Consider the following 27,420-nt stretch of genomic DNA (forward strand, 5'->3'; position numbering starts at 1 on the left):
TGACCTAATCAAGTGATCCCTCTAAAAGCAGACCATTTTCTTTCTTTTTTTTTTTTTTGCCGTATGCGGGCCTCTCACTGTTGTGGCCTCACCCGTTGCAGAGCACAGGCTCCGGACGCGCAGGCTCAGTGGCCATGGCTCACGGGCCCAGCCGCTCCACAGCATGTGGGATCTTCCCGGATCGGGGCACGAACCCGTGTCCCCTGCATTGGCAGGCAGACTCTTAACCACTGCGCCACCAGGGAAGCTCCAGACCATTTTCTTGGCAGCAGAAGTTAGAGCGATTTGGAGCACATAAAGAATTAGTACATCCCTGGGAGCTAAGTGTAGCCTCCGGCTAAAAGCCAGAAATGAAACAGGGACCTCAGTCCTACAGCCACAAGGAACTGAATTCTGCTAACATCTAAAGGAGCTTTGGAGTAAATTTTTCCTCGGAACTTCCAGAGAAGCTCTAGAGAAGGTGGCCTCGCCACCTTGATTTTGGCCTTGTGAGACCCTGAACGGAGAGCCCAGTTGAGTCCACCTGGACTTCTGACCTACATAACTGTGAGCTAATAAGTAGGTGTGTTTTAAGCTGTTAAATTTGTGGTCACTTGTTACATGGCATAGCTAGCTAATACATGCACTGAGGCTCAGAGAGGGTGAAGTCTTCTGCCAAGGTTTACAGTTGAGGACAGGGAAGGTAGGTGGGCAAGGTGAGTCCACTTTCCCACGTGATTACAAGAAAGCTGCTGCTCACACTTCTGCTTCCTCACCTCCCTGGGTTGGAACCTCCACCAGCTTCAACCATGCTGATGAGCAAACAGTCTGGGGCAGGCAGTGCCACAACGCAGACAGAACCTGGGCCCCCGCTGGTCATGTGCACCGAGATGCTTGGCAAGTCTGGACCACTTGCCTCTGACTTGTTGCATGAGAAAGAAACTTACACTGTGTGCCAGACAAGTGGCACTTACGCTGTCCCCTGAGTCTCGGCCTCACTCCTGATTCTTTCTCACTCCATTTGGGGGCACCTCCTGCTCTCCCTACCTTCATCTGCATGTTTCCTGGCTCTAATAATGTCTGTCCTCAATGTGCCCCGCCCCTTCACTGGGCACTGTCCCACTGGAAGCTGCTGGTCTCCTTCCCTGAATGTCCCCACTCCGAGCAACTTCCAGTCTTGTCTCCTTCTCCCCCTCTTCTCCCCAGGGCCCTGGAAAGAACATGTGTCCCTCAAGTGCAGTCTTCCTTCCTCATAGCCTCCCAGGGGCTTCAGCTGGGTGGAGTCCTGGCCTCTCTCTTCAGCCCCTGATTCCCATCCCTCTTCTGGACGATGGACACAGCCCTCCACCAGCTACTCTCCCAACTTCCTTCTCTCTGGTGACGCATGTGCTGCTCTCTCTGCCCTGCTGTCCCATCAGCTGCCAAGTCACATCCACTCTACCGCCAGGCCTCAGAAACCCACTCTAGGCAGGAGGGCCATGACCCCTCCACCAGAGCTGCCCTGGTCAAAGTGACCAGTGGTGACCTGGCACAAGATCTGCTAGTCACTCTTGGTCCTCATCTTTATTGGCTGCTGGGCAGCACCTGACACACTGGCGACGCCTTTTAGGAGCCTGAGTTGCCTTGGTCTCCACCTACCTCCCTGGCCACCTTTAATGCTGGGATGGCCCCAAGCTCAGTCTTCGGGGGTCTGTCGATCCACTCATCCCCTTGGAGAGCTCGTCCAGTCTCCTGGCTTAAAAGCTGCCAGCATCTGACGCCTCCTGACTCTACATCTTCAACACAGCCAGGAAGACTCATCCCCTCACCTCCTTCAGAACCTTCTCGGGGGGCCTCCACCAGAAGTGTAAGTTGGAAAGCCCCCTGCCTAGCCACCATCTTCACGTGTCACCTCCAACACCAACCTCCTGCCCTCCCTTTGCCCCAAACCTGCCCCTGCTATCTCTTCTGTCTCAGGGCACAGCAGCTCCATACTTCACGCACCGGGGCTCCAACCCCTGGGAGTGGCCTCGTTGCCTCTTCCCCTCACACCCCACATTCCATGCATCAGCATCTGGTCCTCTTGACTCCCAGGAAATATCCAGAATCTGAATATTCCATATCCGCTCCTTCCGAGCCACCATCCTGCATTCACATGAGTTATATCAGGCCTCCTCCTAGCTTCTCTCCACTGTGGTTAGAGGGAGTAGGTGCCTCCTCTGCTCTCGAGGCTGCTTGGTGCCCCCATGAGCAGAGCGCAAGTCAGTTCAACATAGCCCCAGGTGGGGGGAGGGGCTCTGCACCCACTGGTCCCTCTGTCTGGAGCGCTTTCCCCCCAGGTATCCACGTGACTCCTTCACAACCTCGTTGGGGAGGCCTCCCCCTCACTGGAAGTGTAACCTGCATCCTCCAGGCTTAGAGCGGTGTCCGGCACACAGGAGGGAAGCTCTCAGTATTTGCTGAGCAGGCGAATGGCTGAGCCCTCCGAGGCCCTGCCTCCATGCACCCTGCCCCACCTCTCTGCTCCTGTTCCTGCCCTTACCCTTGGCGATCTTGATATCCAGGGCTGTGCGGATCAGAGCCATGAGGGTAGAATTGAAGTGGACGGTGTTGTCATCGGCAACAGGCAGATCCATCCGCAGGAGCCTCTATAGAAAACCAAGGGCAAGGGCAGTCATTCCCAGGCACCCCTCCCGGATCCCGTGAGCCAGACCCACCCTACCCAGGGAGCCCCAGGAAGAACTCTGAAGGCAGCGGCTAGGGTGCCCCCCACCCTCAGGTTACCTGTCCCGGTGTTCCATTTCCTGATTGCCCTCGGTGGCTCCCTCAGGGAGGGCACTGGGGGCTCTCCTATGCTGCGGAGCCCCTGCCCGTTCCTCGCCCGCCTGCTGGACCCTAGGGCTGGCATTTTCAGGGTTGGCCCACATCCTTGCCCTGCCCCAGAGTTCTTCTGGACAGCTCCGTTCCATTCTGACCCCAAAGAAGAAGAGTACAAGCCAGATCGCAGCAGACATGCAGCAGCCAGGCAGAGGGGTCCATTGCCGCAGCCGCCGGGGGGGCCGCTGGCTCTCCACCCCCAACCCCTGGCTCGGCCCAGACCAGACCAGATGGCCACAGGCCGCATCATTCCTCCGAGAAGCGGCAGGCAGGCGACTCCCCCTGCTGATGGGGCGGGCCCCTTGCGCAGCACATGCAGCGAGGCCATGACACACAGAACAGCGGACAGGGGCGCATGCAGACGGAATCTCGAGACTCATTCATAGCTCTGTGGAAAGTGTATCTCAGGGGCATTTCCGGATCTTGGCTCTCTGTGCAATGGCAGGGGGAAGGGGTGAGGGAGGTGTTCCCATGGCCCAGGGAAGAAAAGATTCCCTGTATCCCAGGCAGGGGCTCTGTCCCCCATGCTTGGTGGCGTGGGAGAGGATGCTGGGCTAGTGTGCACCAGCCCAGGCTGAGGTGGCACGGAGATGGAGACTGATGTTCACCAGAGGATTCAGACACGGGTCAGCAGGAAACACAGAGCTGGAGACGGCGAAGGGGATGGCAGACTCAGAGCCGAACACAAGAGATGGGTTGAGGCAGGGTGGGGAGGGAGATGGTAGACAGAGAAACACATACACACTGGGCCACTGTGCACAGCTGTGCAGGCTGTGCACTGCACAAAGGGCTCCCCATCTTAGAAATCATGGACTTGTGTATTTAAATGACAACTTCCCAGCTGATAGTGGAAAAGTGTCTTGCTCTCCCCACATCGGTGGATTCCAATTGTTTTCCCACAGACAAAGTGTTCTGTGTAAAGGATGTTCATTTCAAATTTGCACAAAGGTGCCTTATGGACCCGTGGCGGCCCTGCACAGAGACCGGGAAGGGAAGGGCACTCTCTCCCTCTCTCTTGCACACGCTCACACACACACCCACACTCAGCCAAGGAGAGACCAAGAGAAGGACAAAAGAAAATTAGGGAAGCGACAGGTACATGGTAGTAAGGCTGGTGGGGCCATCTCCTGGTCTCGCCTGGGAAGGAGGAGTTCATGGAGGGAAGAGGACGAGGAATGAGGTTGTGGGGAGGTGGTTACACAAGGCAGGAAGAAATGGGATGGACAGAGGGGAGGGAGGACTCTTGTAGACAGAGGAGGCCAAGGTGGATGGGTGAATGGAATGATGGGACCATTTTTTTTTTTTGGGAGGGGCTGACTGTAAAGGTCATCTCTGAACTTCTAGTGGATGAGTTACGGGGAACAGAGCATCTGTCCTTGGGTGCCAAGGGAGATTCCGGGACGGGGTCTAGAGGGGTGGCCCGGCCCAGCCGCCTGGCGGCTCCTTCAGCCAGCATGCACCACCCCCCAGGTCGGCCATGGTGCCTGCCCGCCCCAGGCCCCCGCCAAGGCAGCGTGCATGGCCTGCATCAGGGTGCCACGGTCCAGGGGTCCAGCTGCGGCCCGCCTGCCCACTCTGGAACAATGGAGAGGCATGTTGGGGTGTCTTGGAGGGAGATGGGTGGCTTAAGGACAGGAAGACTGGGGAAGCAACTCCAGGGGGGAGGCAGGGGAGGAGAGGCTCTGGGTGCTCCCTGGGAAATCTTGGATCCCCCAAGGCCCTAGGTCAGAGATCAGCTTCAGGTGTGTGTGTGGGACCGTGAGACCTGGGGGCTCAAGATACAAAAGATGGGGTCCAAGCCCCTCCCTGCAAGGCACCTGCCCAGGTCTGGGCATGGGGGCCGCTCTGGGCTCATTGGCGACCCCCACCTCCCAAAGGGTGTCCAATTTGGTTCCTGGGGGACCAGGTGCGAGGGGACCTGGGGGCTCCCCTCACCCTCCCCCCGGCGTGTCGGCCATAATAGAGTCTCAAAACACCAAGACACACTGATCAGAAAGGACGGACACAGTATACTGCTTAGAATCAAGGGATGGTCATGATCCATTTACTCAAGGAGGAAAGGGGAAAAAAAGGAAAAAAGAAAAAGAAAAAAAAGAACAGTAATGCTGGAAAAAGAGACTCGGCTGGTTGTTCCTGGTCAGCACTGAAAAATCCCCAGTGCCCGGACATTGGTGGTCGGCAAGGGTTAGACTACCTTGTAAGCCACTCTGGCCGGACACTTCTTCCCCAGACCCAGGGGCGGAGACATGTGTCTCAGCATCTGATACATGTCCGGGTAAGGCATGCGGCCCCTGGCAGCACCGAAAACAAAAACGGGGGTGGGAACGGAGAACCAAAGGAAGGGTGGGTGGAGGGAGGGGAAGAAAAGGAAGGAAAAAAAAAAACAACCAAAAAAAAAAAAAAAAACCAAAAAACCAAAACAAAAAAATCACACGAGCCGAAAAAATAGAGAGAGAAAGATGCAGAGAACGATAAAATAGGTATTTCAAATAAATGGAAAAGAGGAGGGAAAAAATGGAAGAGGTAATTAAAAAAAAGATTATTTCACTGCTTACGAGCAGGGAGAGAGAGAGAGAGAAGAGAAAAGTCAGATTCACTTTTGACTCTGGGCTATGGTTCTGGTGGAATGTGGACGGAAGTGGGGGCTTCTCACTTGGAAGCAATGCTTTGGTTCAGTGTCATTTAAAAAACTGGGTCAAGTTCTCTGGTTTGGCTGAGGCTGGTCTCTGAGGGGGCCTAGATGGGGAAGAGGGGCCAGGGCAGTGGAAGGAGGGCTGGGGGCTTTGGGAGGCGAAGGGTGGAGGAGGGGAGAGTGGAGGAGATGGTGGGGGGGGGGTCAATGCAAAGTTACAGTCCCCCCGGATGTGTCTGATTTGGGGTGCCGTTGAGACCCCGGGATGGGCAGCTTCAGCTAAGAGCAAGCAGAAATGGCTGAAGGGAACGGAGAGATATATGTTCCATGCTTCATCAAGTCTATGTGACTGCATTCTGTTGGCTAAGTTTTCTAGTTTAGTGCAAAAGAGAGAGATGGCTCTGTTTTTTAGATTTTATATATATATATATATATATGAAATATATATATTGAATAACCCCAAGCCACACTCATTCCATGGATGCTAGCAGGTTTTAGTGGAAATCAAACCTTGCAAGCAACCCTATGAGGACATTTCTTGCCTAAGCCGAGAGGGGGAGATATTACGCGCAATAAACTGTACATATCCTTATAATGAATCCGACCGCTGAAAGGAGAAGAGAGGGGATTAGTGGAGGCACGGGGTTAAGCTGCGTTCACGCTGGCTCCCCGTGCACACAGTGAGGTCATGATGCCAGGGGCTGGGGACCCCCTGGCTTAGAGTAGGGGAGATGTGGGATGAGTGAAGGTCCCTGAGATGTTCCCAGACACTCACAGACCCTGGGGCAGAGGGTTTCATTTGGAGTGGGCTGGGAGCTCTGGGCTGGGGGAACCTCCCCCAGGGCTCTCTGTGTCTCCCTCTTCCACAATCTGGATGGGCTACACTGGGGGCTGGGGGGGCTCGTGGAATAGAGGACAGGGGGACAGCATCCAACTGCTGTGACCTAAAATCAAAAGAGGAAGAGTTAGGAACCAGCTGAAAGTCAAGCCCCAGCCCCGCAGCTCACCCCAGCCTCTTGGTCTCATGGAGGGTTGTCCGGGGCTGAAAGAATGGCAAGGATCGACTCCACCCCACCTTCTTCGTGAGGCTCCCCTCTAGTGTTCAGGCTGCTGAGGCCCCCCATTTAATGCTTTCTCAGGCCCCAAGCTCAGCCTGAACTAGAATCCTCAGTTTGTGGTTGGTGGGCTCTGAGCATCAGGATGGCACCTCTGAGCATCCTGCAAGGGCTTGGTGTTGAGCAGGCACTCAATACACTTGAGCAGGGTGGAGACCACCCTTGGAAACCATCACCTGTCAACCAGGAGGGGGCACTCTTGTGCCTACGGAGATGGGAGAGCTCACTCCCTTCATGACCATGAAGATGCAAGGACCACCAAGGTTCTGTGTCCTCTCCCCTGGCCTTGTGTGACCACCTGCTCCAGGGTCCTGGGATCGCAATGGGAGCTGGGTTCCACCACTCTGATCTTGCAGCCAATTCTGTCTGCCAAGGGTACTAAACCAGCCCTTCTCCCCATACTGCCAGGAGAAATGAGGCTGAGAGGCCTCTGGCTTCCTTCCTGGGGCCTGGATAACTTGTCCTTACCATCTGGAAGCCTCACAGTGGCGGGGGCAGGAGAGACTCATAGGAGGTGAACTCACGGTGGATCCCCTCCCTCGTCTCTCAGAAAACCTGGGGTTTGGGCAGCAGTGGTACCCAAATCATTTAATCTGGGATGTGTGAGGGTGCTGATTCTCATCTTTTTTTTTCTAGACTGATCCTCCTGAAATCCCTGCTGGCTCTCCAGGGAGCCAACACCCCAAGGTCTGGATCCTGACCTAGACTGTGCTCCAGTGCCAGAGAAAGGTGGGTGATGTGGCTGGAGGATTTGGGGTGACTGCTTACCACGCTGCGGGGTCGTACTCGGCCCAGACACGCACGTACTCATCCAGGTGGTGGGGACCCAGGATGGAGGAATCTCGGGTGAGGTACTCAAAGTTGTCCATGATGACAGCAACAAAAAGGTTCAGCATCTGTGGGGACCCCAGGGGCCAAGATGGGGTGGGGGAGAGGGAGACACATCCAAACACATATACACAGAGGCCCAGAGGGAGAGAGGGAGGGAGATAAAAATGGGAAAAGGTAGTCAGAGAAAGAGATGGGGGAGATAGAGGAAAGACACATGCCCACAGAAGGAGCCCAGAGCCAGAGAGATGGAGAAATGGAGATGGGGGAGAGAGACAGAGACAGAGATAAAGATGGAGACAGAGAAAGATACAAAGAGATAAAGACCAACAGTGATGGACAGAGACAATCAGAGGGAGAGGTAGAGAGGCTGTGTTAAATAGAGGCCAACACCAAGGGGACCACCATGACCCCAAATCCTCCCACACCTGACCCCCAATGGGCCAGAACCCTGTCATGTTTCCATCCTCAGCATAAAGTAAGCACTCAGCAAATATTTCTTCGATGGATGGATGGATGAATTTTCCTGCATTTGTCTACATCTTGTAGCACCTTGTCATGTGCTCTTCTAGCCTTTAGCACATGGGGTGCTTGTATCAGTCTTGCCTTCAGGCCTTAGTAAATGCTGCTCCCTCAGTGGACATCATTTTTCTCCCTTTGGATAATAGCATCTGGGGAAACCCCTGCCCTTATACTTAGATGCTGTTGTTGGGTGTGGCTGGCTTCACAGGTGGTGGTCACATGACCTTGTGATTGGTTAGGGAGGGGTACATTACCCAAGGTGGCCAATGAGAGCCTTCCTTGGGATTTTTGCTGGCACTCTGGCAGCCATCTTCCCTTTATAGGGAGAAAGTTTGAGAATAAAGCCAGTGTGAAGGAGAACAGCAAAGAGGACAGGGTCTGCTATTGCCTGGATGCAGCCTCATTTGGACTTTTCAGTTATATAAGTTAGTAAACTGCATATTTCACTTGTCAGTTTCGGTTGAATTTCTGTTACTTGCAACCAATTTGATCAATACATGGTCTAAGCCCTGCCCACAGTCCCTGAGGGCCACTCTTTGAAATCTTCCTTCCTTCAGTCTGAGTCTCCCCTATCAAAGGACATATCAGATTGTATTGCTACTGTCTCCTGACTTGTCTGCCCAACACCCCTGCAAACTGAGAGAAATATGTTCTCTCCTTATATCCCCAGGGCCTAGTATAAGGCCCGGCACACAGTAGGTATTAAGCAAATGTGTAGAAGTAAGCATAGTAGGTGCTTAATAAATGACCTGTAATTCTAGGTGTCCCTAACTTTCGTGACTCTATTTCTTTTACATACATCGTTATTGGAGTATAATTGCTTCACAGTGCTGTGCTAGGTTCTGCTGTACAATAAAGTGAATCAGCCATATGCATACATATATCCCCATATCCCCTCCCTCTTGAGCTTCCCTCCCACCCTCCCTATCTCACCCTTCTAGGTGGTCACAAAGCACCAAGCTGATCTCCCTGGCTATGCAGCTGCTTCCCACTAGCTATCTATTTTACATTTGGTAGTGTATATATGTCAATGCTACTCTCACTTCGCCCCAGCTTCCCCTCCCCGCCGTGTCCTCAAGCCCATTCTCTATGTCTGCTAGTGACTCTATTTTTAATTCATCATTTTGTGATATTGATTGAGCACCTGCTGTGGGCCAGTCACTGTCCTAGGTGTTGGGGATGCAGCAGTGAACTAAACAAAAATTCCTGCCTATGAAGGGCTGATGATCAAGTGTTGTAGATGTCTTCTAGGGTGCCTGCCCTTCCCAGATAGGATGTAGTATAAGACTGTGTCTCCATATGCACCCAAAGCTACTAGAACAAGGGTGGTCACTTGACCAGGAGCTAGAATGGCCCATTTGGACTCTCTTCTGGGAATTTGGAACTGGGCAAGGGACCGTCTAGGTCAATGGCTGTTGACATTAGACTTGGAGGGTGTGCTGCTGTGAGACTTAGGCTGCAAGTCTTTCAGTGTGAGACCGACTGCTGGTCTGAAGAGGGTGGATGTGTTGGGCTTTGGCTGACAGACGCTGGTCCTTGGGTTGAGTTCTGAAAATAACATCTTCCACACTCCCTGGGCAGCTTACATCCTGCCAGTAGGAGCCATGGTTAGGGGGCCAGCCTGGGGAGGAGAGAGAAGGAGGAGAGGAGCTTCCTTCTGCTTCCCATGTGGGTCTGTGTTGTGGGTTGAACTGTGTGCCCCAAAAAGATATGTTCAAATCCTGGCCCCCTGTGCCTGTGAATGTGACCTTATTTGAAAAAAGGGTCTTTGTGCACATCATCAAGTTAAGATGAGATCATACTGGATTAAGGTCGGCTAAATTCAATATGACTGCTGTCCTCATAAGAGGGAAATCTGGACACAGACACACACGGAGAAGACCATGTGATGACAGAGGCAGTGATTGGAGTGATGCTGCCACAAACCAAGGAACACCACCTGTGGCCACCAGAAGCTGGAAGAGGCCAGGAAGTATCCTATCCTATAGGCTCTGGAGGAATCATGACCCTGCCAACACTGTGGTCAGACTTCTAGCCTCCAGAACTGTGAGAGGATAAATTTTGGTTGTTTTAAGCCACTAAGTTTGTGGTTCTTTGTGACAGCAGCCACAGGAAACTGTCTTCAGTTGTCCAGGGGCAGCAGACAGCTAGGGTGCCAGCACTCCCTCAGGGGTTCCAGGGGCAGCTGGGTTGGTTAGCAACACCTTCTTTTCCTTTTAATACCCCAGCCCTGGCCTTCTTGCAGTTGTTAATCCCTGGTGACTTCAGTGTTCTCTGTTTGCTCTTTCAAGCCTGTGTAGCCAGTCCCTATATTAAATCCCCTCTGCTTGAAATACCTAGATAGTTCTTCTGACTGTGCTCAAACTGCTCCAGGAAGAGCGGAGAACAAAAAAAATTTGCCGAGATGAGGCCCCAGAGAGAGTGAGAGAGAAAGAGAGAGCAGGATGGAGGTTCCTGATAAATATATTCATTCCTCCTTGTTTCAATCTTGCAGTGCTTTATATTCTCTGGTCCTAGGAGAGTCCTCCTCTTGACAAACTTATCTTTTACTAGTGAAAACCCATTCAATTTTTTTGCAAAGCCCCACAGCTCCCAGAGAATGTTTATGTGGCTGACTTTTTCCTGCCTCCTGATCGTACAGAGGAAGGCACCCACCTTTCAGAGGGCAGGTGGGAGTCTCCCACAGCTCAGCTAGATGGGTCCTGGGGCCAGCTCTGAGCTCCATTAGTTTTTCCCTCAGCATACCCAGTGGGTCTCAAATGGGGGAGATTCTGCTCCCTCCCCCAGGGGACACTTGATAATGGCTGGAGACATTTTTGGTTGTCACAACTGGGAGGGTAGTGGGGCATGTGCTACTGGCATCTAGTGGATCAAGGCCAGGGATACTGTCAAACATCCTAGCATGCACAGAACAACCTCCATCAGAGAATGATGCAGATCCCAATGTCAACAGTGTCGAGGGTGAGGAACAGTGGTTAACCTAATCCTGGGCTGGCCCAGGCTTGGAGGGAGAAAGTGTGCAACACAGCCACATTCTATAGCATCCACACCCCTGAGAGGGAGCCAGGTCTAGGGAGCCCACCCACACATGTCCACAGACTCACCAGAAATGAGCAGAGGAAGATGAAGGAAACGAAGTAAAAATAGGCAAATTCATTGCCGCACTCATGAGTCAGGATGCCAGAGTTCTTATCACAGGGTTTACCGCTGAGGCAGGAAAGCATGATGTTGTGCCAAGCCTCTCCAGTGGCACTCCTGAGGACAGAGAGGGGGCGTCAGGGACCTGGGCACCCATCTCTGGGCACCAGCACCACCACCCCCCGCCCCCCAAGGGAGGCAGAGCATTGAGGTTAAACACTTAAGCTCTGGAGCTGGACTGGTGTTGGTTCAAGTCCCAGGTAAATCACTTTTTTCCTCTTGGGGCTCAGAGAGGGGGATTCTCATCCTTGGCTGCTGTGTATTAAAGCCCAAGGAGAACGTTTTTTAAAAATGCTGATGCCAATGCCCCACTCCCACAGACTTGGATTTAACTGGTTTGGGATGTGGCCTGGAGACATAGGTATGTTTCAAAAGCTTCCCTCTCTCTAGGTGATTGTCATTTCTTATTTCTTTCTCAGGTTACTCTTATCCAGGCACACTGGTCTCCTTGCTGTCCTCCAACATGAGAGCTATGCTCCTGCCTTAGGGCCTTTGCACTTGCTGTACCCTCTACCCTTCCCCAGATATCCACATGGCTCCCCCTCTCAACTATTTCTCTCAAATATCACCCTCCTCAAGGGAGGTGTGACCTATCAGCCTTCCTTTTTTTTTTTTTTTCAGTTGTTACTTGAGAAAAAAATTTAGTTTGACAAAAATATACATAAATTTAATAATTTTAAGCATTTAAGTGTATAATTCAATGGCAATAAGCACATTTACAGTGCCATGAAACCATCACCACTATCCACCTCCAGAACATTTTTATCATCCCAAACTGAAAAATTGTACCCCATTAAACAATAACTCCCCCCATTCCCCTCTCCCAACCCCTGACAATGTTGATTCTAGTTTTTTTCCCTAAGAATTTGCCCATTTTGGGTACCTCATGTAAGTGGAATCACACATTATTTGTTCTTTTGTGTCTCCATGTCCCTCTTAATCTTGAATTTTATCTCCTATTAGTATCCGCTATAATTTGATTATTGATTGTCTGCCTCCCCCATGGGAATATAAGCACCCAGAGGGCAGAGAATGTTGTCTCTGTTTTGTTACCAGTACTTACAGCAGTGCCTGGCACACAATAGGTGCTCAATAAACCTCTGATGAATGAATGAAGGAACCCTAAGTGCAGCCAGGATTAAGAATCAAGCCTCAGAGTCTATTCAGAGTCTATAACCCTTTTTCCTCATCTGTCAGGTGTGGTTGCCAAGAATCTCTAGACAGGATGCTCAGGAGGATTCAGTGAGATAATGCCTGAAAACGCCTTCATGTTTACGTCTCAGGGCCTTCAGCTCCTGCCCTGCCACGGTCCCTTGGTCCCCCACGCCCACTCCAAACCTCAGTGGAACAGAAGGTTGAGGGCATGCCCCCCCGCCACCAGAAGAGAAGGATGAAAGTGTGCCCCCCTCTCACCGGAAGAGAAGCATGAGGGCCTGGAAGAAGGTCCGGAAGTTATTGTGCTCAGTGATTTGGAATTCATCCTCGTCGCTGTCCTCATCCTCTACGTCGATACCGATGTTGCCAAACACCTGGGGAATTAGATGGTGATGACTAGGGGTGGCCACGCCCCCTAGTGGCTCCGGGAAAACTCCACTCAACCTTCAGGGCTGCCTCTCTGAACTGGGCTCCCTTAACCCACCCCCACCTAAGGGCGGTGGCCCTCCTTGGGAGTGCTCTGGGAACATTAGGGGGGCTGGCACTCACCTGCATCCCAATGATGGCGTAGATGAAGAAAAGCATGGCAATCAGCAGACAGACATAGGGCAGGGCCTGGTGGGAAGGAAGGCAATTAAGAATAGTGCTGGGGGCCCCTTATCCACACTGTTTCCTTCATTTGTCCCAGTTCTCCACCCCCATGGGGTGGCCGCATGCTGTGCCCGAGTGGTGCCAGGGTTGGTGGGCCTCTTTGGTGGCTCTGGGAGATTCCCCTTGGAGCTCTCACGACACACCAGGGCAGGAAGTTAGACAAGACCCCTGCATATAACACATTCTCAGCAAGGTGTATCATAGAGGCATTTCCCCCTGCTTTCTAGATTCAGCCAGAGCAGGTCGGGGTGGGGGGATCCTGATTTTTCTTAGCCCTGGGCTGGAGGCAGGGCCAGGGGCTCACCTTGAAGGACTGCACAAAGGTCCAGAGAAGAATTCGGATGGTGTAACCCTGACGGAGGAGTTTGATGAGCCGGGCCGCTCGGAAGAGGCGCAGGAAGCTCAGGTTGATGAAGTTATTCTGGGGAGACGGAGAAAGAGGGGTGACTATCCACCCACCCCCAGGGGCTCAGAGCTGTCACCACTCACAGAGGCCCCTACATGAAGCCAACCAACAGGAAAAAGCAAGCAAGACCCCAAATAAGGAGCGAGAGGAGAGAAAGCACTATTAATGCAATGGTGCGGAGGAAAAAACTCGAAAAAACGAAGTGGGGTGTGGGGAGGAGAAAGGGTGAGAAGGGAGGAAAAGGCATCAACTCAAAGGCATAAACCCTCCCTGCCAGCCCCACCCTCACTGGGGAAAGGAAAGAAAAAGGAAGGAAGAGAAAGGAGTGTGGGTGGGTCGGGTCGCGGAAGAAATAACAAAAGAACAAGGAAAAGAAAATATATCCGAATCATCCAATCAGGAAAAAAATCCGAGATGGTTTTTGTTTCTCCCAACAACCAAATGCACTGAGACAATAGGACACAAGCGGGTCAAGTTGCCGAATCCATCACACGTGTACGATGCACAAACACCAGGGCGGGGTGGGGGCAGTCAGCACGCTCAGGCCTGGTGGACATGTGTGGGTTCCGAGGGCATGTTACACTTCGGGCCAGAAATGCATCTGTCATGGGACTCACCGGGCACCCTGCCCTGCCCTGCTGAGCTGCCCACCCTCTCCTGCCCGCCCTGACCTCACCCCACGGCCAAGAGGAGCAGTGGCTCAAGCCAATTGGAGAAGCGGAAGAGCATCTTTTCTTACCCCCTTGGCGAGCGGGAATGGGGAGGACGGGAGGGAGCTGGGGCTGTTCGGCTGCAGGGCGAGTCCTCGCTGCCCGCTGAGTCGGAGAAGATGCATTTGGGGCCCTTTCCCCCCTTTCAGGGATGGCTTCTCAGGTTCTGGAGCTGGGTGGAGTAGCACGGGACCAGGCCTGCAGGAAGCAGGAAGTACGCAGCGCCCGTGGGTGGGTGAGCTCGCCATCAGCCCAGGCCCACCGAGGGGCCGGTGCTGGGGGCCGGGAGGTGGGGCTGTCCCTGCCCCCAGGACCTCCCTGGGTGGACCCTGCCTCTGCTCAAAGGCCCCCTGTCTAGTCACTGCCTCTACCTCCTCCCTCCCGAGCCAGAAGAACCCCAGGTAGGGGTAGGGGTGGGGAGACAGCTATGGAGATGGTGGATCTTACGTGACTGTCCAGGGGCTTGTCTGCTGGGGCCTCTGGTGGGGTACTGGAGGCTAGAAGTCACGAATGGACCAAATCTGGCCAACGAAACTATTTTGTTGGGCCTGAGCAGTTTTCCTTTAGAAATTAAAAATAGCTCCTAGTGTTTAAAAGTCAGATTTTGCCCCCAAATCTGGCTTTCAGGCAACCCTGAGGCTGCTTCCACTGGTAGCAGTTACTTGAGGCAGAGATGTGGCTGCCCGCCGTGAAGCAGGCCACGTTTCCTCCAGTTTGCCAAGGTTCCCACATACTAGAAATGGAACTGGTTTCTTGGCTTACGGCATCTGCTTGGCCCCCAGAGGCATTTGAGTTTGAGACTCCTGCTTCAGGTAGGCATGGAAACCACCACTGATCAGTGGGTTGGAGGCAAAGGGGCCTTAAGGGGACTTGGAGGAGTGCTAGATACAGGCCATGTAGCAACGTTTAAAGTGGCCTAGCTCTCACCCTGCAAATGGCACAGGGGTGATCATACAGGTTGCCCCAACAGTCACAGCACTGCTTTCGGTCTCAAGAGTATGGACAGTGAATTATATGGTCATCCTGTTTGGTGGTTCCTGAGGGCTTCCCAGCCACTGGATCTAGCTAGCTCTGACCTGGGAGCTGAGAGACACAGAGAGGGGTTTCAAGGAATTTCTGAGGTTGGCAGGAGGCCTCTGGGTTTTCTGGAAAAGTCTAGGGTGCTCTCTGGGACACATCAGTTGACCCTTAGGCCTCTAGGATGGGAGAGGGGTGTGGGGATCCTACCCTGACCACATTTGGGCCTAACCACTGTGAGAATCTCTCAAGTGCCTCGAATCAACCCCCAAACTCAGCTTGGGTGACAGTCACCCTCCGTGCCCTGTTGACCTGACTTCCAGCCCTGATTGGCCACCCAGCTCCATCTGGGGACAGGGCCGATGGCCCAGGTGTCCCCAGTCCCCTCCCGTTCATCCCCAGAGTACAAGCCATCCCTTCATGGGGCAGGGCATAACATGTGGATTCATGCAAAGTCAGGCGGGCCCTGGAAGCAGCCTCTGGGGGCTCGGGGCAGAGCGGGGCGGTAGGGACTGCTACCATGCAGGAGAAAGAAGGGGGGTTTGCAGGGAGACGCGTGCAGAGAGCATGCTGCCCTTCTTGGGGCCAGGGAGACAGGAGACACACGGGGGAAGTAGGGGTGGAAATGAAAGAGGTGACAGGGCAGGGGAAGGTTCTAGTCTGCCCTCATCCACCCCCCCATCTCTTCCTGGGTTTGCATAGAGTCCTTCAAGTGCTCCTAGAACTTCTGACTTTCTTCCTAGCTTCCATCTTTTTGTCCACAGCCAGGAAGGAATAGCTGTCCTCTCCTCCAACCCTGCCCAGTGCTTCCTGGTTCTAGGCTGAAGGGGAGTGATGTGGGCCCTGGAAGGCTTGCTGTGTTCAGGGGTGCGAGTACTCAGAAGGACATGGAGACCACCCTCCTGAGGGCTCCAGAGAAGTCCTGCACTCGCAGACCCCACCTCCAGCCCAGATGTTGCCTCTGCACTCCAGACCCACTAACCCACTGCCTACCTGACTTCTTCTGGGGTGCCCTTCAGGGCACTTCAAGCCCACTGTGCCCACACTTGTGCTATTCCCCTAACCTGGTCCTCTCCTGGCATTCCCTAACTTCCATCTCCCAGTTCAAGCCAGACTCAAGTCCTCCAGGCACCTCTCTCCCCCCGAGCCCAGACCCAACCCTTCTCCAGGTTCTGGAGAGATCCCTGCTCAGACGGCCAGTCCTCACATTGCTCCTGCTTCCTCTGCTGTCATCTCTCCTTGGGATTCCTGGTGCTCACTTCCAGCCCAGCCCGCCGCCTACCCACTCCCTGCTCTGCAGCTGCAGGGTCTGGTCTAACCGCACTTCCGATCACGGCTCCCTTGCTCCAAATCCTCCCAGGCTCCCACAACAAGGTCCCAAGGTCCTGTCCCCTTCTGCCCTCTTCACTTTCTCTGGGTCAGCCTTCCTCTGCTCTTTGCTCCAGCCACACCCTCTCACTTGCAGACCCTGACCCCTGCGTGCTCCGAACCTGCCACAGGACTTTTGCACATGCTATCCCGGGCCTCAAATGCCCTTTTCTCCCCCTCTCCACATTGTTAACGCTGCTCATCCTTCAGCTTGCAACACAGTTACAATTTCAAGTGGGTTTCAGGGGTTATTTGACCAATGCCTGCCTCCCCCCACCTGACTGTAGGTGACACAGGGGTTGGGGGCAGTGATGGTGTCCCCTTCTGCCCAACCCTCCATCTGTGGCACTGAATTGGGGCTCATTAAATGTTTGGTGGATGAATGTCTTGTGTATGGCTAGCAGGGGAGGGATCCCATTGCAAAGATGCCATTGTGGGTCCTTCAAAGGGGCTCAGAGGATGGTGGGGGAGGGGCAGAGGCAGGTGGGATTTAACAGAGTAAGGAATGTGCAAGTGTGCAGAGAGTCGAATAAGTGAGGCGAGGGAGAGATGGACACGGTGCATCCAGGGTGTGGGTGTGGGTTTGCAGGGTGGATGGATATAACAGAAGGGAGGGATAGTGTGTGCATGTGTGTGTGTGTGTGTTGGGGGTGGGGGAGGATCAAGAGAGGGAGATTGCAAGAGCAAAAAAAGAGAAAGGGAGAGAGAGAGACAGAGACAGAGAAAAGAGGGAACGAGAGTCAGAGACTGAACAGGAAAGAGGAGAGAGCACATGTGTTTAGTGACTGTGTCTGGGTGGGGGGCGGGGAACAGGAGTACATGCAGATCAGGGCTCCAGGAGAGGGCGTCAGCCGGCCGGTCCATCTGGAAGCAGCCAGACCTGAGTCCCGGCCGTTCAGCCAGAACCGGTTCTGGCCATTCTGAGTCCCCCTCATTTGAGAGTCTTTGCCTGCACATTGCAAGGCCCTCAGACCTCCTCCATCAGGCTTGGAGATTTACGTTGCTGCTGGTCAAGCCCGAAGAGCTCATGGGCTTGGAATGGGGTGAGGACTGCTGGAGCTTTCCTGGGGCCCTGGGATCTATGGAGTTAACCAGGAACAGGAGTGGTGTGAGAGAGTGCCTGATGGCTCTGAGTACAGGGCTGTGTGTAAGGAATGGGGTGGGAGACTCAGCCAGCCAACCTGTCCTGTTGGAGGTGTTGCATGGGGCAAACCCATCCTTTTCTCTGCAGAAGACACAAGCCAACCCAAACAGAAAACCCTAATTCAGAACCCAATACCAGCCAGAGGAAGAGAGGTTGCAGGAACAAGGAGGGGGGGCAGGTTCGGAGGGTTTGGAGAGATGGACAGACATACGGGAGTGGGGATAGGGGAGTGCATCAGGCAATCCAAGTTTTGAAAGCCCAGGGCGTGACATGCAACGCTGATGCGAGAAGATGCGTTCACAGTTAATGTAAGGCATTTAGACTTCAGAAAGAAGTAAGACCAACCGGATTCTAGATGCAGACGTTGAAGATGGAGGGGGAGCAGGCGGGCAGGGGCAGTTGGGGAGGCGTGTTCAGCGTTTTTTAGGTTGATTTGTAACCAGTGCCAAAAAAACCAATGGGTTTCGGTTCCCGGGCGGGGAGTGGGGGTGGTGGTGGTGGGTTGGGAGATAGTCATTGGTGTATGAACACACAGACCACGTCATGGATGAACAAATGAATTTCATAGTGCATTTTGATTGGATGAGTTTTTCAGACGGCGTTGTGCCAATATACAGTTTAAAGAGCAGGCATGAAAAGAGACAAGACAAGAAACACAGTCATTATCCATCGCACGCAGGGCAAACCCACGTCACCCCAGCCACTTGCGGGTGGCAGCTGAGGCCCGGTGGGCCTCACACCCTCTCCCCCTCCCCCGAAACCCTGGGGCCTTGCCCTCCCTATGGTCTGGCTCCCCTCGCCTCAGCCTGGCTGAGCTCTGTCTGGCCTCAGACTTAGTGGGCTTACCTGGGAGGCAGAAGGGGGCTGCTGAAGGCTCCTTGCCTAGCAGGGCAAACCTTCCCCACCTCCAGGTCGGGTGTTTATCCTCCTAAAAGGGTCCAAATGCCCACCCTCTAGCTTTCCCGCCAAATGATTATAATTCAGGGCTGAGGGGCTGCCTAACAAACTGCAATCCAAGTACATTCACAGTAATAACAGCAACAGCAATAATAATAACCACCATTCGTGAACTAATTCCTGGCAGGTTCTGTGCCAAGCACTTTACGTCAATCGCTCTGATTTGCTCAAAGTTGCCATCTCTGGCCCTGGAATGTCAGCCTTCTGGGGGCAGGCGTTATTGTCGTTTTGCTCTGTTCCCGGCACCTCTAACAATGCCTGGCATACAGCAGGTGCTTAATGCATGCTTCTATGAATGCATGAATGAATGTGAGGCTTGCAAGGGTCTGATGAGGTTGGTTATGAAGGTTAGTCCCAAATACAGGACGAGAAGATGTAATACAAGTCACCCAGGGTCAAACAGCTCATAGGGGAGGGCTGTTTGACTACTGCAATAGTCCTGATATCCCTGAAGTGGATTCTGTGCCCCATTCTCCTGCCCTCCCATATCTTGCAGCCAGGAGAACAAGCTGTTGGGGTCCAGTCCTGCAGATCTCTTACTGGCAACTAGAGCTTCAATCAACTTCCTCTACCTGCCCGACTGGGGTGGTGGGTCACCCCTTCTCACCTCTTGACCCACAGGGATATTGGTTCAAAGCTGTCTTGTCTTCAGCTGTGTGGCAAGATACTTTGACTGCCAGGAGAAGCTCCAGATCTCTTAGAAACTTAGGACAGAAGATGAGGTCTAAGCTCTGGTCCTCTGCCAGGGGACAGTGGCCAGGTGGGGACAACCCCAATGGGGATAGCCCACAGCTGGGCATGACCTCTCTAGAGGAAGGTGTCAGGGGTGAGACGGGGGAAGGGGGAACTTCTGGTTCACTGAAGATGAAGGCAAAGAATTGTGGCCAAGATACCACTCGGGTGGGGGTATGGGGGATGCGTCAGAGAATGGCCCCTCTTCTGTGTAGCTTCCCAATCCTATCAGGCTTCCAGGATAGAAGAGTGGGCCAATTGATCCCTTTGCTGCTGGGGGCTCAGTTAGGGACACCCCAGGGAACACCAGTGTGCCCTCAGGAGTCACCAGGTCTGGCTGCATGACTTTAAGTAGGTCCCTCATTCTCCTCAGCATTGAGCGTCAGTTTCCTCATCTGTGAAATGGGGCAACACCCTCTTCTTCGGGCCCCACCCCACCCAGATCTATCCTCTGCTCTCCTCTGCCTGTTCTGAGCATCACCCTGGCTCTCTGGCCTTCTGGCTCTTTTCTGGCCGGGCTTGGCCAATGGAAGTGGCTGGCAGGAGATAGAGGGTGGGAGGAGAGAAAGGTAGGGGTGTTTCTCCCCTGATGCTCCATGCCAGCTTTGGCCCTGTCTCTGGCAGGAGCTCTGTCCCTCCATGTTCACAGCTCCCACCACACAGCCCCTCTCTGAGTTCGGCACCTGGGCAGGTAACAGCTCCCCAGGGTGGTTGGGCGCTGGGCCCCTTCCCCTCCACTCTGTGAATAGTCTCTGCTCTTGGATCCCTTCAGTGGAACACTCTAAAGGAATTCTTTTATATGCTGAGCCCCCGACCTGCACCACGAGCTAATCCACGTAAAGCGCTTGGCACAGTGCCTGGCCGTCCCTGTCAGCTTTTATTATTGTTATTATGACAAGGTTGTTACCACCCCCGGCCCTTGGCTCTGACCCTCTGCCCTTTTGCTTTGCCTGTGAGGACCTCCTATCCTCCCCACAGCCTCCTGAGGGCCCTCAAGCCTAGGCTCGCTGGCAAATGGCCAGGGAGGGGGTGTGAGGCAGGAGCTCTGGGACCTGTGTCTTCCAGACGATGTGGCCCTGTGAGGGGCCACCACAGCGAGGTCCAGAGACCCGCCCCCCTCCACGTTGGGAACCTCCCAGGCCTGGGGATAGAGGAAGACACATGTCCCAGGGACCCTCCTAAGGTCCTGGGAATCATGTTCCCCCGTTAACCCAAGGGCCATGGCTCCCTCTTCCCCGTGAGCCAGAACATGCTTAGTTCAATCAGAATGGATTTGAAGCTGGTTCCCTCTGGGCCCCCAACACTGTGTGGTGTTTGGGGGGTGGGGCTCAGCCTTGGGATCCTTTAAGTGTCTCAGTTTTCTCAATGAGCTCATCCACATTATTTAATGATAAGTCGGTAGCCAAGAGGCAGGGAAGTTCAAGTTGCAGCGCTAGCCCCACGGCGGTGGCTTCAGACATCCCCGTCTCCCCATGTCACCCTCTTGAGGGGCTGCCCTTGCTCCCAGGGGCCCCAATTCTCCCTCTTTGGTCATGGTCAAGCGCTGGCTTGAGCCAGTTGTGGCTGTTGGGACCCACTGCTCCTTGATGACCTCTTCCTCGCCCCTCCCAGCCCAGCCAGGAACTGCCCAGAGAGAAGCCGGCGGGAAACTTACCCCAAACTCGGTCACCAGGATGTCGGTGATGCTGCCCAGAACAGTCACGAAGTCGAAGATGTTCCAGGCATCGCGGAAATAATTCTAGAATGGGGACCCACAAAATAGAGATGCCAACATAGGGCTCCATGGCTGACCCCCAAGTCCAGCCCAGGGGGCCCGTTAGGGGCACAGCTGCAGACCAGTCAAGTGCCCGGGACAGTTACAGTCATTCAAAGAGCAAAATGTTGCTGGATGGGCTTCTCAGTATCATCTGTTCTGAGTCCCCCCTCCCTGGGACCCCCAAGCCTTCCCACGGCTTGCTTGGCCCCAGAGGGGGGTCTCCGCGTGCTGCTTCAGCTCTGTTGTGGGGGAGGGCTGCCTTTCTGGGCTGTGCCCTGTTTCTCCAACAGTTCCAAGGGCTCTCTGAGACCTCAGATGCTTCATAAATGACGTCACTGGGATCCTCATGAAGACTCTCGGAAGGAAGGTTTATCACCCATTTTATATAAGGCGACTGGGGCTCAGAGAGCAAAGATGCTCACCTCAGGCAGCATAGAGGTGAAGAGTCAGGATTTGAACCCAGGTCTGGGCAAGCCCAGAGTCTATGGACAGGACCCTGCTGAATCAAGACCGTGCTTATAGCACACTTGCTAAGACAGCAGCCTCTGGGTTCACATGCCAGCTCTGCTACCATCCAGCTGTGTGGCTGTGGGTCAGTGACTTAACCTCTCTGTGCCTCTATTTCCTAATCTGGAGAAGGGGGATAGGAACAAGGGTGCAGAGGCCTTCTGGGCATACACGAGGCTACACTTCCTGGACCCCTTGTGGTTAGATAAGGTTGTGTGTCTAGTTACAGCCGATGGGTTGTGAACAGAGGCAGCATGAGTCACTTTCTGGCCAGTGCAGGACCCGCCAGAACTCTCTTAACCCTGGACCTGGTGACCAGTAATGTTCCAGATGACGGCTGCTCAGTGAGCCCGGGTCTCTGAGTAAACCCTTTGTTGACTGGAGCAACAAAGCTGTGTTTGTTACCACAGCTTAACTTGAGCTATCCTGACTGGTATATCCCCGGGCTGGGTTCTGGCTCAAGTGGGACACACAGGTATAGTATGCTGTTGTTAAAATACTGAAATATTGGGACTTCCTGGTGGCGCAGTGGTTAAGACTCCACACTCCCAATGCAGGGGGCCTGGGTTCAATTCCTGGTCAGGGAATTAGATCCCACATGCATGCCGCAACTAAGAGTTTGCATGCCACAACTAAGGAGCCTGCCTGCCACAACTAAGACCCAGTGCAACCAAATAAATAAATAAATATTAAAAAAAAATACTGAAATATTTCACAGTTTGAGCCCACAATGAGTAGCACCCCTGCCTGGATCTAAGGGTCTGGTTCAAATAGACGGCCCTTCCCTCAAGGCTTGGTGGGACCCATGCTAAACACAGGCCTTCCCAGCAACCTCACAAAAGCAGAGGCCAGATCGGGGCTTGGGCCCCATTATAAGCAGTCATCTTCTCCCCTGAGTATCTGACCCGGCGGCAGCCCCTCTGCCTCACAGAGAAGGACACAGGCTTTGGATCTGTGCTTCCCAGGATCAAATTCTTTTAGCATGTACGAATCAAATGTCCTCAGAGTGGGACTGCTTGGGCCTCAGGGCCCTCTTCTGAAAGATAAAGGTATAACAACAATCTGATAATGAATGTGAGTCACTGTGGGGTTTGGTATATAGTAGGTGCTCAATAAATGGATGTTGTTTTATGGTTGTCTAAAAGGAGTTCAGGTTCCACTGGCACTTTTGGTATTTTAACAGGTGCGGCTGGGGCCCTACCCATATCCCCTCATATTTTGACTGTGTACCTTTGTTACTCTGCCCAGGGGCTTTCTCTAGCTGCATAGGGGAATTAACAGCTCCTCTGGGAGCAGCCCTTGACTGACTGATGGGCACTGGAGGATAAATACTCCAGCTCCCCACCACGGGGGACATGACCTGAGTAAGTGCTCTCTGCTGCACCCCAGAGGTCCTCCATGGAACTGCATCCCAGTTATACCCATAGGGAAGCTGCTCACCAACACACCCTGTACCGGCTGCCTTCCCTTCTCTGTCTCACACCCTCTTTCCCCTACGCGGCTTCCTGGAGTCACCTCCCAGACAAATTCCTTGCATTCAAGTTTGTCTCAGGCTCTATCTCTAGGGGAGCACAAACGAGGACAACTTTTAGGTGTTTGGCTACAGGCCTCAAGCCCCTGGATAGCCCCCCTATCATTTAAACTCCACATGGGAAACTTGGGGCTTCATGTAAAACTGAAGGGGGAGGCATAGTGCAGAACACTGCAGGGTTGTCAGGGGTGGAGGAGATGGAGTCCCAGTCCCTGGCAGAACGCATCACTTCACCACCAGAACATTGACTGGGAATGAAAAAAAATTACAAGACAGCTGCATTGGGCAGGGCTTGTGCCTGAGCTCATGCTCACACCCCCCTCAGCCCTGGGAGGCTGGAAGTGTCGTTCTCCCATCTTGTAGATGTATATGTAGGAGCAAATAGGCCAAGTGCCTTGCTTGCGGTCACATAGCTAGAAAGGGTCTGAGGCAGGATTCACACCCAGGCATGGGTACTCGAGAGCCTGAGTTCTTCCCGGTACATGTTCTGTGACCTGTTCCGGGTCACACAGCCCATAGGTGGCATCCCCAGGACTGGAACTCTGAGTCGGTGCAATTGCTCTGACGGCAGGGTGCCTCTCCCTGCCTGGCTGGTCCTCAGTGCAGGGCCCAATGGCCCAGCCTGTATGTTGGGTTCCCCTGGGTGTCCTCATGAAAAATACAGATTCAGGGGCTTCCCTGGTGGCGCAGCGGTTGAGAGTCTGCCTGCCAGTGCAGGGGACATGGGTTGGAGCCCTGGTCTGGGAGGATCCCACATGCCGTGGAGCAACTGGGCCCGTGAGCCACAACTACAGAGCCTGCGCGTCTGGAGCCTGTGCTCCGCAACGAGAGGCCGCGACAGTGAGAGGCACGCGCACCGCGATGAAGAGCGGCCCCCGCTCGCCGCAACTGGAGAAAGCCCTCGCACGGAAACGAAGACCCAACACAGCCAAAAATAATAAATAAATAAATTAATTAAAAAAAAAAGCTGATGCAGCCACCGATAAAATAAAAATAAATGAAAAAAATACAGATTCAGGGGCTCCCACCCCACCAAATGAATAAGGATCTCTTGAGGTGGGTCTGGGGCATCATTCAACTTTAAGTGCTTCTGTTGGGTTGCAGGCTTGGTAGCCACTGCTTTGGAGGAGAAAGGTCAGGTGATGAGCTTTATTGTAACACTTTCTGGTATTTATTGAGTGCTCGCAACATGTCAGGCTTGGACCTTCAGTCTCCAGACACACATTATTTGCATTTGGGGTTTGCAAGAGCTCTTTCGAGGGAGAGGCAGAGGATGGGCCTTTCTTGCAAAGGAGGAGAGAGAGGTGAGGTACATAGCCTGGGTATGATTGGACTCGAGGTCTCTCTGGTGCCAAAGCCGACAGCTTTCACCACCTTGGGAAGCCGAGGTATGACCCCAGTCTCGGTCTGACACCACGGGCTGTAGGTCATTCTCTTCAGAGAGGGTGGCTAAGCATATCCTCAAGTCCTTTACAGTCAGGCCTCTGTATCTGCGGGTCCCACAACTGTGGAGTCAACCAATTGCCAATCGCATTGGTTGACTCTGTGGATGCAGAACCTGTGGATATGGAGGCCTGACTTACCTGCAACCTCTGGGATGCGATATGAGAACATCTGATTTTTATCAGTGACACAGATCATATTGGTAATCCTGCGGGGGTTTGCTGTCTACTTTCAGGATGGAAGGAAAAGCAAAAGTCCAGTTAGCAGCTGGTGAAAAATAAAGATGGAATTTTTTTCACCTCTTATTTCCTGGGCTCCCTCACCCCACCCTACATCCATAGATCCCTTAGGGGGTCAATGGGCCTCGGGTTAAGACCACTTGCATTAGTGGGAGATGAAATCAAGTTAGTAGGTCATGAACTGCATTAAAAAAGGAGGGGCGTGACTTCCCTGGCGGTCCAGTGGTTAAGACTCTGCGTTTCCACTGCAGGGGGCGTGGGTTTGATTCCTGGTCGGGGAACTAAGATCCCAAGTGCCATGCCATGCGGCCAGTGCGGGGGGAAAAAAGCGGGGGGCGGGGGGGACATGGAATCAAGGAGATAGACAACTTCAGCGTATAGGGCATGTGCTAAGGGGAGATACAGATTCTGTGAATATTTCATTTTGGTTGTCTGTTTGTGCGTCTGAGTACTGGGCTCCACTGCAAAATGTATTTCTTACTGCGGTTGTGGCTAGAACAGTTTGGATGCTATGGACTTGCCTGTCTGGATCTCAGTTTCCTTACCTGCAAAATGAATCATTACCCATCTCATCGCATCCTTTAATAATCGATATGTGCCTGACACAGAGTTTGGAATCTGTGCACATTGGAGGGATGCTCAAGTCACCACTGGGGTTGGGGGCAGAGGGGCCAGGTGGGGAGACCACCACCCAGCACCCAGTGCCCCTCTGGGCTTTCCCTTAACCCACAGCTCTAGCTCCAAGGCTGGACTTACCAGAATCCCAAAAGCCATGACTTTGAGAACACATTCCAGAGAGAAGAGGGAAGTGAAGACAATGTTGAATACCCTCAGGGCATTTTCATAAGCAACAGAGGCCCCGTAGAACTAGAGAAGAAAGGAAGTAGAGCAGCGGGGTCAGTGGGCACAGTGTCGAGGACCAGGGCTGGGGTGGCTTCGTGGCTGCCCTTTCCCCGGGGCAGGCAGGACTCGGACACTTGGTTTCCCTATTGATGTCCTGTGGAGCCAGCCCGGGCCCCAGGCAAGCTCTTTACTGGCTGGGCTACGCTTTTCAGGTCAAAACAAAAATTCCTTTCTTGAGTCCTATCTTAGCAGCCGAGATCGCGGGAGAGCCTGGCCCTATCGATGGGCTTCCTGATGGGATGCAGGATGTCTACAGCATCCTCTTTGCAGTCCTTTCTTTTTTTCTTTCCAGATGTCTTTTTAAATTCTTACCTGTACACTCCTATGAGACCACTTCCCAGACCAAGATGGAGAACATTTCCAGCACCCTTCCCAAAAGTTTTCTTGCACCCCTTCCCAGTTGATAACCCCCGCCGCCCGCCAGAGGTAACCGCTCTTCTGACTCCTTATGACTCTTGCCCAAACTAATCAGATTTGAACCGATAACCTTTAAATCTAACTACCAGGTTACAGGAAATCCAGCAGATGGAGGAAACCAATGCACCCAGAGGTGGGACAGTTTTCATTCAGCTCATCTGGTTTCCTCAAAAAGTTAACAGCGCGGGGTGGTGGGGGGGCAGGGGTGGGGCAGAGGACAGAGATTTAAAAACAAAAAACTGGAGACCATGTGTAGCCATTTAGATCTTGGCTCAAAAAACAACTTACTGTAAAAGACGTTTTGGGGACAATTCAATATGGATCTTACGGTGTTAACACTAAGCTTGTCAGGCATGAGAACATGTAGGAAAATGTTCTGATTACTTTGGAAAGCACACTGAAGAATTTAAGTGTGAAATAGTGTGGTGTCTATCATTTAAAACACTTTAAAAAATAGATGAGATGTCCAGAATAGGTACATCCATAGAACACAGATTAGTGGTTGCCAGGGGCTGGGGGAAGGGGGATAGGGAGTCACTGGTAATGGGGATGGGTTTCCTTTTGGGGTGATGGAAACGTTCCGGAAACAGATAGGGGTGGTGTTTGCACAACATCGTGAATGTACCAAATGCCACTGAATTGTACACTTTAAAATGGTTAACCGTAGGTTATGTGAATTTCATCTCAATTTTTAAAAAATGAGAAAAAAAAATAGATGAAGCAAACATAGCAGAATGGTCCAAACGGGTAACTCTGGGTGATGGAGACTGGGTATTCACAAGCGCCTGGATACTCAGGATGTGGTCCAGGGACCTGCAGCAACTGCATCACCGGGATGCTGGTTAGAATTGTGGAGTCCCAGACCCACCCAGACCCGCTGAACCAGAATCTGCATTTTCACAAGATGCCCAGCTGATCTGTGAGCAGTTTGAGAAGGGCTGTGCTGTTCTATCTTTCTCTCTTCTGTTTGTTTGAAACTGTTATGTTCCTAACAATGAAAAGACAAAGCACTTGCTTATGGAGATGAATTTTCAGGTGAATACAGGCACTGCTTTCCTACCAGTTCAAAAAATCAACAGCTAAATTTGTTGAGTGTTTTTAAGGATTGAGAAATGTGCTAACGTCTTTGCAGGAACTTTCTTATTCAATCCTAATCCCCACAGGGGGCAAGGAACGTGCTATTATTATCCTTCCCATTTTATTGACAGGGAAACTGAGGCCCTGAGATGCCACTCGTCACTAGTGCAAGGTTAAATGGTGAATTAAATGGCAGAGATGGGCTCAAATTCAGGCTTTTGGTCTCCAAAGCACAGGGTGAGAGGTTTTGACTTTTCACCCTGAAGAGGCTCCACGG

General features: G+C 52.9%; 1 protein-coding gene across 2 annotated transcripts in view; it reads right to left on the bottom strand.

Annotated features, from left to right (window-relative positions):
• Positions 1-27,420, bottom strand: part of CACNA1A (calcium voltage-gated channel subunit alpha1 A) — a 236,709-nt gene that overhangs the window by 14,768 nt on the left and 194,521 nt on the right. The window contains exons 30-38 of one of the 2 annotated variants that reach the window (XM_089905382.1): positions 25,503-25,613; positions 20,925-21,008; positions 13,241-13,357; positions 12,835-12,900; positions 12,544-12,659; positions 11,037-11,187; positions 7,351-7,478; positions 5,978-6,074; positions 2,501-2,606 (exon numbers count right to left, since the gene is read on the bottom strand). In XM_089905382.1, coding sequence (XP_089761508.1) covers positions 2,501-2,606; positions 5,978-6,074; positions 7,351-7,478; positions 11,037-11,187; positions 12,544-12,659; positions 12,835-12,900; positions 13,241-13,357; positions 20,925-21,008; positions 25,503-25,613 — 976 coding nt within the window. Of the gene's footprint in view, positions 1-2,500; positions 2,607-5,029; positions 5,127-5,977; positions 6,075-7,350; positions 7,479-11,036; positions 11,188-12,543; positions 12,660-12,834; positions 12,901-13,240; positions 13,358-20,924; positions 21,009-25,502; positions 25,614-27,420 lie in introns of both variants that reach the window. The other variant, XM_089905383.1, reaches the window with a different exon arrangement.

This window comes from Delphinapterus leucas, unplaced genomic scaffold, assembly GCF_059928025.1.
Source record: "Delphinapterus leucas isolate spDelLeu-1000000601 "Yukka" unplaced genomic scaffold, BTC_Dleu_Yukka2 spDelLeu_asBTCV2_sq25, whole genome shotgun sequence".
Taxonomy (NCBI): domain Eukaryota; kingdom Metazoa; phylum Chordata; class Mammalia; order Artiodactyla; family Monodontidae; genus Delphinapterus; species Delphinapterus leucas.